Source organism: Globicephala melas, chromosome 2 (genome assembly GCF_963455315.2).
Source record: "Globicephala melas chromosome 2, mGloMel1.2, whole genome shotgun sequence".
NCBI classification, from domain to species: domain Eukaryota; kingdom Metazoa; phylum Chordata; class Mammalia; order Artiodactyla; family Delphinidae; genus Globicephala; species Globicephala melas.
This window is the reverse complement of record NC_083315.2, coordinates 96737694-96749873: the sequence shown is the minus strand read 5'-3', so window position 1 is coordinate 96749873 and position 12180 is coordinate 96737694. Positions and strand designations below refer to the sequence as shown.

The 12180-nt window shown below is 38.3% G+C and overlaps 1 protein-coding gene across 13 annotated transcripts in view; it reads left to right on the top strand.

Annotated features, from left to right (window-relative positions):
* CDIN1 (CDAN1 interacting nuclease 1) overlaps positions 1-12180 on the top strand; it is a 245976-nt gene that overhangs the window by 86088 nt on the left and 147708 nt on the right. For all 13 annotated transcript variants that reach the window (XM_060294484.1, XM_030844132.2, XM_060294480.1 and 10 more), the window contains exons 6-7: positions 11218-11297; positions 11649-11698. In XM_060294484.1, coding sequence (XP_060150467.1) covers positions 11218-11297; positions 11649-11698 — 130 coding nt within the window. The remainder of the gene's footprint in view (positions 1-11217; positions 11298-11648; positions 11699-12180) is intronic.

Here is a 12180-nt window from a genome sequence, read left to right as displayed (position 1 = left end):
TTCTGAAATTAGAAATTTGGGTACATTTACAGTTTTACCATATCCACATAGTGTACCACATGTACTAATAATAAATATGCTATATCTACCTGATATTTTTAAAATGTCATTTATTTAATTATATTTTCAAAGGGAAATTTATAATACCACGTTAAATAATAAACTGGGCTTTCTTGCCATAAATAGAAAGTACTTGTTAAAATAACATATAACTGTTCAAACAATTATTTTGTGTCCTAGTAAAGTCACTTCTCCTATGCCAGTGTTAAGCCCTCTTCTCTTTGGCACACATGGCATTAGATGTTGTCAGCACTTATCTAAAGACCCATTGTGTCCTATAGCCTCTTAGTCTACATTTTCTGAAAACAGTTTTTTAAAAAGCCTACTCATCTGAAATAATAAAAGCTCAAATTAAGTCAAATCCATTTTAATACCTAGAAATGGCTGTAACAGTAGGGAATTGGATTTTGAGTAGCTCATTAATAATGTGGTCAGCAATTTATTGAGTAGCTGTTTGTGCAGAGCGACTTTGAGGTGATAGCTGAGAAATATTTTTGCTTTTAGGCAGCTTGTCAAGTATCCTGACACAAGCAGTTCCTCAGTTGTCTTTGTGAGCCATGCATTCTCAAAGATGGTGATATGGCGTAGCCAGATATCAAGTATATCTGCGGCATTAAAATTTCATTGGGGAACAGTTAAGAAAAAAACGTCTGAAAGTGTCCTGAGGCGGCCATAATGAAACAAACTAAAAAGAGGTGAAGAAAGATTGACGTAGACCAAACATAGGGCCACAATGCAATCTGAAACCTTGTAGCTTCAGCACCAGTAATAAACTTATAAGAATTATTTCTCATCTTCTTGGTGTGACCACAGGATTAGCTAATCCTCCATGTAAAAACCCTCAGATATGTAAAGATAGCATTGAGGAAGTATGATATCTTTTTTCCATACTGTGCTAAGCATTATTTTTTTCCTTCAGATTTTGTTTTCTTTGGGCTCTCATGGTTTCAAGTCTTAGCATTCTGATCAATCTTCTGTCAACAGGTGACAAAGTAATATTTAATAAAGTGCCAAATGATCGGTAGCAATGAGTTCACTCCGCCCCACAGTATGAGGGAGAGGAGAACAAGAAGAATTAAGGGAAAACTTTACTGGAGGAGGTGAGAATTGAACTGAGCTTTGAAGTTTTGGCCAACGGAAGGATTCAAAAGAACATTCCAGATTTGGACGATGGAGTCTGGGGTGGAATTAAATATGTACTTGGCATTAACCACATGCTGAATAAAGTTCTGTTGAATGTTTGTTCGTTGAATAGGAGTTGATGGTGTATGATGGCTGTAGAGCTGCAAGTTGCCTGAGACAAGGATCTGATCAGTGTGACTATTCATGCTTTGGAGACACCTTCCTCTTGTCCTTATATAATACTTTTTTGATGACTCTAGTTCAAGTTATTTCTTACACAATTATGTGCTAGTTAGAGAGCAAAATTATAATTTGTCCCTATAGGGTTCCCTAATGTTAAAAGATATTTGTTATTCAGATGGACAAATGGGATCAGACTGCTTTAGAGATCACTCCTGTGCTACAGGAGAGCTAGCGAGCTGCCTGGAATTCTCCAGAGGAGTGGTTCCAACTGTAAGAGAAAGTAGGCTCCTGTAGGCCACTGGCAATATTGAAATTGTCCAGAAAAGGTACTGGCAGGCCAGCTCCATGGAGATGTAACTTGAGACCTTCATGACCTTGATATCCAAAAGCCTTAAACCAGCACTTGAAGAAGAGATTAAATTCTAGCTTAAAATTTAATTCTAGATTAAATTTTAGGCTTTGCCATTCTGGAGCTCAGCCTCTGGAGCAGCCGCGTGAAGAAGCAGAACTCCTGGTGTGTTTTGGGAGCAGCTGTGTTCCCCATCCAGCTTTTCAGCTGCAGGGATTGTTTTTTTTTCTTTTTTATTCTTTGTTTTTTTCAATGGAGGGAGAACCAGATTCTAACAACACTGTGCTGTCTGCACTTGAATTTTCCTTCCAAATGACCCGTCTCATCTTTATCCCTGTATCATCCATCCCTCACTTCATCTTGTTTTCACTCCTGACTGCTGCTATCCAGTGTATAGTCAGCCCCATGCTGGCTCACTTATCATGCTTAAATCCATTTGTGACATCGGATTAGAGGTCCCATGTATGTATGGTCTTGTCTTTGTTTCAGTCCAGGTGTAACCTAGGCAGATGGCACTCTTTGCAGTAGGCAGGACTTCCAGGGACCTTAAGAGTGAAGATGATTCACCTGCTTGTTTGCCTCCGTTCCTTTCCGCAGTAGCTGGCCACTTATCTGAGCTTACACTAAGGAAAGGAAGAGTTATAAAAGTGGGTGTGATGTTAATGATTTGGGCACAGTTGCTACTTGCTTGATTGCTGGTGCTTGAAATGCCCTTAGCTGGAGGGGAAAAAATCTCTCTCTTCTATGGTTATAGGCAAGACTTAAAATACAAACCCCTCATGCAGCGACAACACATTAAGCTTAACACACACAGAGGTGGAAAGGACTTCTACCAGGTTCTTTCCAGAGAACAGGTTTGATTCCGGATTGTGCACTGCACACACTGAATCCCACAAGGGGGCGCGGCGGGGGGGGTGTAAAGAGGGAAATTCTGGCATTGACGCCTTTTGCCTGTTGAATAGACTCACTTCTGCTGTCTCTCCAAGGCCGTGGCAACATGTGCGTGGTAAGAGCAGGCTCCTGACTTCATTTATACCTCATGAAGTTTTTCTTTTTTTACCCTCTGGACCATAGAAAGTAACAAATGATTTTGATGATGTGATTTTGGGAGGCAAAAAGCAGGCCACACTGTAATCTAACACCGGCCAAGTCAACAGCCTAACGACTGTAACATCCCAGGTCTCAAACAGCATGTTAGTGCTTTTTGCGTGTTATTTTATTTCATCTTCACAACAACCCTACAAAATAAGCACCAGTGTTAATGCTCTTTTACTGATGAGGGAACTGAAGGTCACAGAGATTAATTAACTTGTTGATATGACACAGCTAGCAGGTGGAAGGGCCAGGCCTCAAACCAGGTCTATCTGATTCTAGACTCAGCACATAACCACTGTTCCGTGCTGCCTTTCCATTTGAAAGCATTATAGTGCATAGCTTTGCAAGTTTACCTTTCCTTTAGAAGGCATGTTTTTCCTCTTTTGAGGAAGATGTAAAAAAAAATTATGGTCTTGTATGATATCTGAGGCTAGGTCATAAGAAGCCATAAACTTCTGCCTGGCTCCCTTGGGATGCTTGCTCTTGGAACCTACCCGTCAGTTCAAGGGGAAGTTCAAGCAGACCTCAGAGAGGTCCAAATGGAGAAAAACCGAGGCCCCTCTCCCACAGTTATAGCTGACCTCACAGCAAGCACAGATTTGCCAGACCTGTGAGTGAGTGGTCAAGAAAGTGAATCCTCCAGCACCCAGATAATCCACTCCAGTTAACGCCACACAAAGAGAAGCTGTCTCCATTGGTCCAGCCCAACTTGCCAAATAATGAGCATGTTAAGAAATTGGTGTTTAAAGCCACCAATCCCCTCCACCAAAAAAAATATGGGTCTGTATTTGAGAAGCCCGTGGAATTGATTCTCAAACCTGCAAAAGCAAGTTGTTTTGTTTCCTAAGCCTGTTGATTAGCACAGTGCTTTGGCCTGTGACATGGTAGCAGCCTTTGGAGAGGTCAGGGGAACGATTTATTTCCTAGCCACCAGTGACCATTCTCCCATTTCCCTGGCCTAGCCAGACACCATGCAGCAGAGAGGACTTCACGGGTGATTTAGGTGGTTCCATTCTCCAACCTACCTGCATATTTGCCACCTGCCCCTCTCGCTATTGTCTGGGGCTCCAACTTCATGGGAGGACTTTTTTCTTTATATATTTATATAACTTTAACTGCAAAAAAAAAAAAAATTAACAAAGAAACAAGTTTTCCCTTGAACTTCTTATTAAAGGGTTTCCAAAAACTTCAGCAACATAACAGAGTGAGTTTTTGTGGATGGGCTATGTTTCCATGACAAAGACATAGAAATGATAGACCAAATAAACAACAAAAAAAATCTTTTAAAATACATAATCAAGTTCAAACAAAGGAATTCAATCTCTAGTTACAAGAAATGGAGACAGAATGTGTATTCAGAATGGTGAACAGGGGCTCACACTGTGTAGGTCCATAAGAGTTTTTAGCTTTAGATGTAGACATAAAAGGCCGGGGCTGGGATTTTTAACACCCCATAGGGAAAGATGTGCAGCCAGGAGCTGGAATTGAACTTCTACAAATAGCCCAAACCATGAAAAAAAGGAGTAGGAAACTCCACGTGCCTAGAGAAAATGTAAGGAAGCTTGCTTACTGTATATGGACTTGGGTTGTGGAGTATTAGGAGAGGAGAGAGAAATTAGAAATAGGTCAGCACCATTTGTGGGTATAGGTTCAGATTTGCATTCTTACTTACTGCAGGAAGCCTGAGCTAAGAAATTAACAATAAAACTAGTCTCTGCAAAAATATACATAAAACTACTTTGTCATGGTTATTTCCGCAGCACAAGTCGAACAATTCTTTCTGAAAATAAGCTAACAGTAAAAATTTACAAAGCAAGTAAGGAAACTACCACCATAGGGAAGATAGGTAAGTAGGTAGGCAGGTAGATAGATAGATAGGTAGAGAAATCGTATACTATGGACTAGAGATGAGAAAATGAAGTCACTATAAATTTAATCTATAAGATGACATTTATAAACTAAAATTAATATATAAGCTGATTGAATAAAAAGAAAGACTATAGGGACTTCCCTGATAGTCCAGTGGTAAAGAATCCTCCTTCCAATGAAAGGGATGTGAGTTCAATCCCTGATTGGGGAACTAAGATCCCACATGCCGCGGGGCAACTGAGCCACACGTGCCACAACAATTGAGCTCGTGCGCCTCAACCAGAGAGAGAAGACCCGTGTGCCGGAACTAGAGAGAAGCCCGCACACCACAACGAAGACCTGACACAGCCAAAAAAAAGGGAAGACTATAACTGGATAAATGAAAGAATAGGAAATAGTGTGAAAAACACATTTAAAAATACAAAAATAACGTTTAGAAATGAAATAATTGTCATTGAGGTTAAAAGCTCATTAGGTGAGTGAAGTGTTGGATTAAACAAAAAGAATAAAAATTAGAAGAATTAGATTAGAACAAAAGTTAGTGAATTCTAGGATGGATCTAAGGAAAGTAACTTTAGTGTAACACAAGAGATGAAGAGAAGGGAAATATAAACACTTTATAGGGGTAGGAGATAAAATAAGACCTAAAAGATGTCTAATGTAAGCGTTCCAGAAAGAGAATGGAGACCAAAGCTATAATGGCTCATTTCTTTCAAACTGGTTAAAGGCATTTATCCTTAGACTCATGAAACATAGCTAATTCCAAGCAGGCTAAATAAAAAGAGCCATACCCAAGTGAACAGTGATGAAACTATTGAATATCAAAGAAAAATCTAAAAGCAACCAGAAATTAAAGACAAATTACCTATATAAGGACTACCATTAGACTGACAGTAGAGTTCTTATTTGTAATAGATGTCAAGAAACAATGGAATCATATCTTCAAAGGGCTGAATCTTAGCCTGTGATTCTGTGCCCAGCTATATGATCATTCAAGAGTGAGAAATAAGTAGAGATATTTTCAGACAAGGCAGAACTAAATGATTTACTACTCAGTGATCCCAGCTGAAAGAACTAATAAATGAGGTGCTTTAGTAACAATATCCAATTTTTGGATATTGAATCCAAAAGTAGAATGTGGAATTCAAGAAGCAATGCTGAAAAAGGAAATTGACAAACATGTTGATAAATCTAAATAAGCATTGAATATTTTAAAAATGTTTTTAAAAATGGAAAGAGACTATATAAGTGAAGATTCTCCAGAGAAACAGAACCAGTAGGACTGTGTGCGTGTGTGTGTGTGTGTGTGTGTGTGTGTGTGTGTGTGTAGAGAGAGATTGATTATAAGAAATTGGTTCACATGATAATAGAGGCTAATAAGTCCCAATATCTACAGTTAGTCAGCAAGCTGGAGACACAGGAGAGGCAATGCCAGTGGCCTAGTTCCAGTCCAGAGGCCTGCAGGCTTGAGACCCAGGAGGAACCAATATTTTAGTTCTAGTCTAAAGGCAGGAAAATACCAATGTCCCAAGTCAAAGGCAGTTAGGCAGAAAGAATTCTCTTCTACTCAGTCTTTTTGTTCTAGTCAGTCCTTCAGTTGATTGGATGAGGCCCACCACATTAGGGAAGGCAATCTGCTTTACTCAGTCTACCAATTCAAATGTGAATCTCATCCAGAAACACCCTTACAAACATCTAGAATAATGTTTGACCAAATGTGTCACCCTGTGGCCCAATCAAGTTGACACATAAAATTAACCATCACAAAGACTAACTAGGAAATTGTGTTTACAAACAAGATAGTTGAACAGAAATAATAGGCACAATAACATGGAGGCTGATGAGGAATGGGGGCTTTCTGATTGGAGTGAGTGCATTCTAAATTACTTATACTCAGAATTACAAAGGAGGTATGATTAGATTAGATATTGTTTAAATTTTTTTGAGAGGACTACTGAAGAAGTAGATACAAAGTGTATTACATTCAAGTGAATAAAGAGAGAAAGGGGGCATAAAGAAAATTTAATCAACTAGGAGGTAGTAAAGGAGAAATGGAGAAGGGAAGAAAATGGTTACCAGAACATGGAAAACAAGAGGGTAGAGATAAGTCCAGATGTCTCAGTTGCAAGTGGATTAAACTCACTTTTTTAAAAGCAAAGATTTTCAAATTTGATTTTAGAAAATCTGGCTAAATGTTATTAATAAGAGGCAGGCCTAAGACTTAATGATACAATGAAGTTTAAAGTAAAGAAATGGAATACCAGATATATCAGGCAGATACTATCCAAAAGAAAAGTGATGCAGCAGTATTACCACTAGGTAATGTTATGTTTAGCACAAAAAAAGAGATTGAGAAGGTTATGACTTGATGCCAAAAGATATAATTTCTAAGAAGTATATGTAAAACAATGAGTTTGTACACCCAACAAAATAGCCTCCTAATATAGAAAACAAACATTGATAGAATTATGTGGAGAAACTGACAAACTGACAGTAGTAGTAGATTAGTTCATATCTAGTTTGGAAAATATTAATAAGAATATAGAAGATTTGAATAATACAATTAAAAACCTTGACATACTAGACATACCTGAACTCTGTACCTCAATAGGAACTTCAGTGATTTTTAAGACATATAAAACATTTATAAAAATACGTTCCATATAAAAACACAAAGGAAGTCAAGCACATACTTCCAAATTAAACATCACATACACTGACCACAATCTGATCAAATTGGAAATATAAAAAATGAAATGTTTAAAAGAATTTATTAATCAAAGATTAAATCATAATGGAAACTACAAAATATTTATAAATGACAACAAAAATGATGGCATGTAGCTAAAGCAGAATTTAGAGGAAAAATTATAGCCTTAAAAAGTATGTTAAAAGATTAAAAATGTATTTAATAAACATAGTAAATTAGTAAAAGGATAAGTGTAGCAAACTCAAAGAAGAAAGCAGGAAACAATGATCACAAAAGGATAAATTCAATGTAACTTGAAGAAATGGAGCAGTAGAGAGAAAGCAAAACCCAAATTTGGTTTCTTGAAAATACTAGTAAAACAAACCAACCTCTAGCAAGAGTGATAAATTTAAAAGTTTACACAAATTAATCTTAGGCTATCCAAAGTTAATTTAATTGCCGATCCAGAAGCTAAGTCAGAATGGTGGGGCATGGATATTTATTATATTAGCCTCCTGCCTTCTTTATGTTAGAAATATTCCACAGTAAAAAGATCATGATCTTTATTTAGGCATTATGCCTTAGTCCAGGCATTGCCTCTTGCCTGTCTTCTGTGTAGCGTGCTTTAACAGATACCAGCTCTCCTATTCTTGTACATCTTGCTTCAAGTGACTCATGCATTCTTGCTTTGCACATGCTTGGTAGATAGTTGAAATCCCAGCAGTTGAAGCAGTGACAGGGTTAAATTGTGAAATCAACAGAACGACTACCTCTAGGAAAGGTTAGGGAGAACAAAACTCCTGTCTACCTGTGGTCAAAATAGATTGATGTACATTGGACAGATGTCATGGCTGGCCTAGGGACAGCTTCTGTGAAAGGCATAGGCTTCCATGAGGGTTCCTATCCCCAGCCATCCCAAGATTGTCCAATTGCCTTTCCTTATCTGGTTGATGTTATTATTCCTCCCTTTGGCATTTCCTAAGCTTCAGAGTATGTGTGTAAATGTATGCTTGCACTCTGGCTTGATCTGAGATGTAGACCTCCTCAAGCCTGAGTGCAAAGACCCAGGCATGGAGGGCAGGCACATCCTGCATCTGGAGCCTTGGCCTGCAGTTCCTATGTGTTAGCACTTTTCTCTCGTGCTCTGAAAAACGGCAGGTTGCAAGAAGAGAAAAGAGCTTTTTTTGAGTTTAAAATGAACGCGGACTCAAGGTATAGTTTTTACTATTCACTTTAAAAATCACTGACTTCCTCTCGCAAGCTTCCTTTGATTTGAATAGTGTTCTATTCAATATATTCAAACTATTTTTTTTAAGTTTATTGGCAATGATTCTTAATTCTGGTAAGCACACTGTTCTAAAATGTATATTGTGAGGAAAATTATGATGTCATCAGTTTCTTTTTTCTTTAATATTTCCCTTTCTTCCCTCATAAAATAAATGACCTAATTTTTTTCTGTACTAGGGTATTGTCCCTCTTCTTTTTTAAAAAGGGCCTTTGTTTTATGATTTTAGCAATGAGTTTGCATATAGTTTGGTATGAGGTCAGTAATTTTCCCTAGAATAGCACTTTTGGGTATACTGTCTGGTCATTTAGTAATCTTCTTCTCACATGGGTGTGAGAGTTAGCAGTGTAATAACTTAGCAATAACCAGGTGCATGTGGAGAAGGTGCTTTTGTTCCCTTGAGACACTGATAGCATCATGGGTACCACAAAGGAATGTGTCTGCCATTACTATCCGGTGACTGAGTGGCAGACCAGAGAGAGTGCAGTCCCTCAGGGAAGGTGACCCAGTGCATGTGCGATTGCTTTGTTCCCCTCCTACTAGCCTGGCCTTAGAATTAAGTTGGGAAAACAGAGTGAGTTTACCAGGTACTTTTCTATCTATTTAACACTATTGTTGGAATAATCTATTCTTTTATAATAAGACAGTTTGCTGCTTCATATTTCCAATGTTTGTTCCGCTTATCCATGGTAATGTCTTTCCGAAATAATTGAGTCTAACTTAAGCTTACATGAGGCAAATGCCTAAGCCTGATTTGTTTCTTATTATTACTTAAACTTTAACAAAATAAATAACAAAAAAGCTGTTGTAGCTGTTTTCTCTAGGGACTCATGTAAGAACCCTTAAAGGTAGTCATGTCAGATAACATTATCACTTTCTACAGAGGAAGACACCGAATTTGAGAGGTTCCATAATTTGCCAGGTTGCAGAGCTGGCTATAGGGATAGGGCTGGATAGGATTCCTCCAGTGATGATGATCTTTTCTGAGACTCCAAATATGGCCTCTCCACTTGCAGTGCAAACACATTTATAAATGGCTATTAACTATATAACATTGCTATAAACATGCAGTTATGGGACTAAGAATAGGAAATAATTAAAATTATTGCGCTTCATTTTTTCTTTGTGCACTCCATACTATGCTTAAGTGAGAAAGATGTCATTTCCTTATTTCCTTCCACAGAATTTACTAACATTTATCCTATCTGTCAGTGTTCTTATGGTACTGAACTTGATAAAGAACATCATAATCTAAAAAAATACGTTAAGCCAAAAACTTTCTCAGAACCTGAATGACATAGGTCTGTGGTCTGTGTTCATTCTGTTTAACTAGATAATTATCCAGTATGCATTTTAGTTTGTGCTTGTGGGGACCAGACCCTAAGCTATTTTGGTAAATGGGAATGATTCCACTGGAGGACTTGAAGGAATTGGTTCCTAAGCAACACCTGACTTAGCTTCCATCTAGAGACTTGCCTTCCTCCCATGCTGAGGAAGAGGTGTTCTGGCCACCATGGCTTCTGCATGCCTACAGTAAACAGTGAGGCCAGGATCTCCTGCCTCACTTTTCAAAGGGTGTGATCTGATATAGCATCCATCAGAAGATGCCTCCCATAGTCCCTTCTGTTGCGGTTCCCCAGGATAAGGTCAATTTAATTTGCAACTGGGTGTGATGAGACGTTTTGGGACAAAAATTCGTATATAAATATAAGTGTGTGTGTGTGTGTGTGTGTGTGTGTGTGTGTGTGTGTGTATTATTTTCCCTTATTTATGATTGGCTCAGGGCTTCCCTGGTGGCGCAGTGGTTGAGAGTCCGCCTGCCGATACAGGGGACACGGGTTCGTGCCCCGGTCCGGGAGGATCCCACATGCCACGGAGCGGCTGGGCCCGTGAGCCATGGCCGCTGAGCCTGCGCATCCGGAGCCTGTGCTCCGCAACGGGAGAGGCCACAGCAGTGAGAGGTCCGCATACTGCAAAAAAAAAAAAAAAAAAAAGATTTGCTCTATTGTCAGTCAGTTTTACCTACTTTCCTTACCTGTGAAATGGACATAACATTTCGTGGCAGTTGATGAGAATTATTTCAGAAAGGTTTAGAATTCAGAGATGCTTTCTCGGCTGAAAGTTATTTTTTATTGACGTCATTGAAGTCTTTGAATCTGACCTGCCTTCACTAAGCTTTCCAGGTACATATGCTTGATTATAACATACTTACCTGCAAAAGGTAAATATTTTCTTTTCTGATTGTTTTTGTTGTGGTTTTCTTTTTCCCCCAAGTGGGCTTTTCCAAAGCTAATTTATCTGCAAAGAGACATATGCTTTAGGTCTGTACTTGTTAATTTACCTTGGAAAAATTAGGTCATCTTCAAATCTGGCAATGTGGCTTATAAACTTGGCAAAATGGTCTAATTAAAAGCTTCCCGTAGATTTGAAAAAAGGAAAAAAATGATTAGTATCAGTAATGTTTTCATTTTCATGCTTTGTGTATTTATAGGTATATGTCACTTCTCATGTTGTATTAAAAGTATGTTGACTGTCTGCTAACAGTTCATCTCTTTTCTTCTGCAGCCTCCAAGTCTGTTATAAATAGTATGCTACGGGACCCTTCTCAGATTCCAGATGGAGTTCTAGCAAATCAGGTCTATCAGGTATTAATCACAGCTGTCTATTTTCAGTGGCAATGCTGTTATCTGCCTAGCAGAGTAAAGGATTTTAAACCTCATTTAATTACTGTCATCATAAACTATCACTGAGGTCAGGGTGCACCATAAATGGCAATGCAATATTTGCGAGAAGAGCATTTCACTTTTTAATAGCTTGCTTTTATAGTGAATAAAAAGGATGCAATTTTTGTTTTCTGTGATTAAATCTGAACAGTCTTTTGATAGCTTTTTAAATTTTTTTTTTTAGGAAAAGGAATGACTGCTTTTAGGATACTATTTAACTGCACCAGTTTTTGTAGTCACTCATCCCAGACCCCTTCTCTTATTTGTCTGCAGTGCATCGTGAACGACTGCTGTTATGGACCACTGGTGGACTGCATCAAACAGTATCCTTTCCCATAAAATTTTAGGTGCACAATTGACGAGCTTAGACTCAGTGGAGGAGATGTGTCTAGCTTTAACCTGACATAAAGTTCTGCTTCACAAAACACATATCATACTCTTCTATTTTATATTCAATCAACTGGAGGGTCACTGCAGACCATTCTTTTCTACAGCTTAAAAAAAAAAAAAAATCAGATAGGCCCCGGGAAGATGTCAGTTCAGCAGTTGCACAGTCACAGGCTTATTTCAAACTGCTTGGTTTTCAGTGAGTTTAAAGGTACAGAGTCGTGAGGCAAGTAACACATTGTCTGGGATGTCTAACCATTCCAGTGAACATTTTTTCAAATATAACACATTTCTATTTAAAATGAACCAAATTTAGTTGAGAATAAATTTTGAGCCTGGAGTTAAAGGATGATGTGATTAAAATGCCACCAGAGACTATCACGTTTTAAAGGGCAGTAGATTCTTATTGCTTAAATGT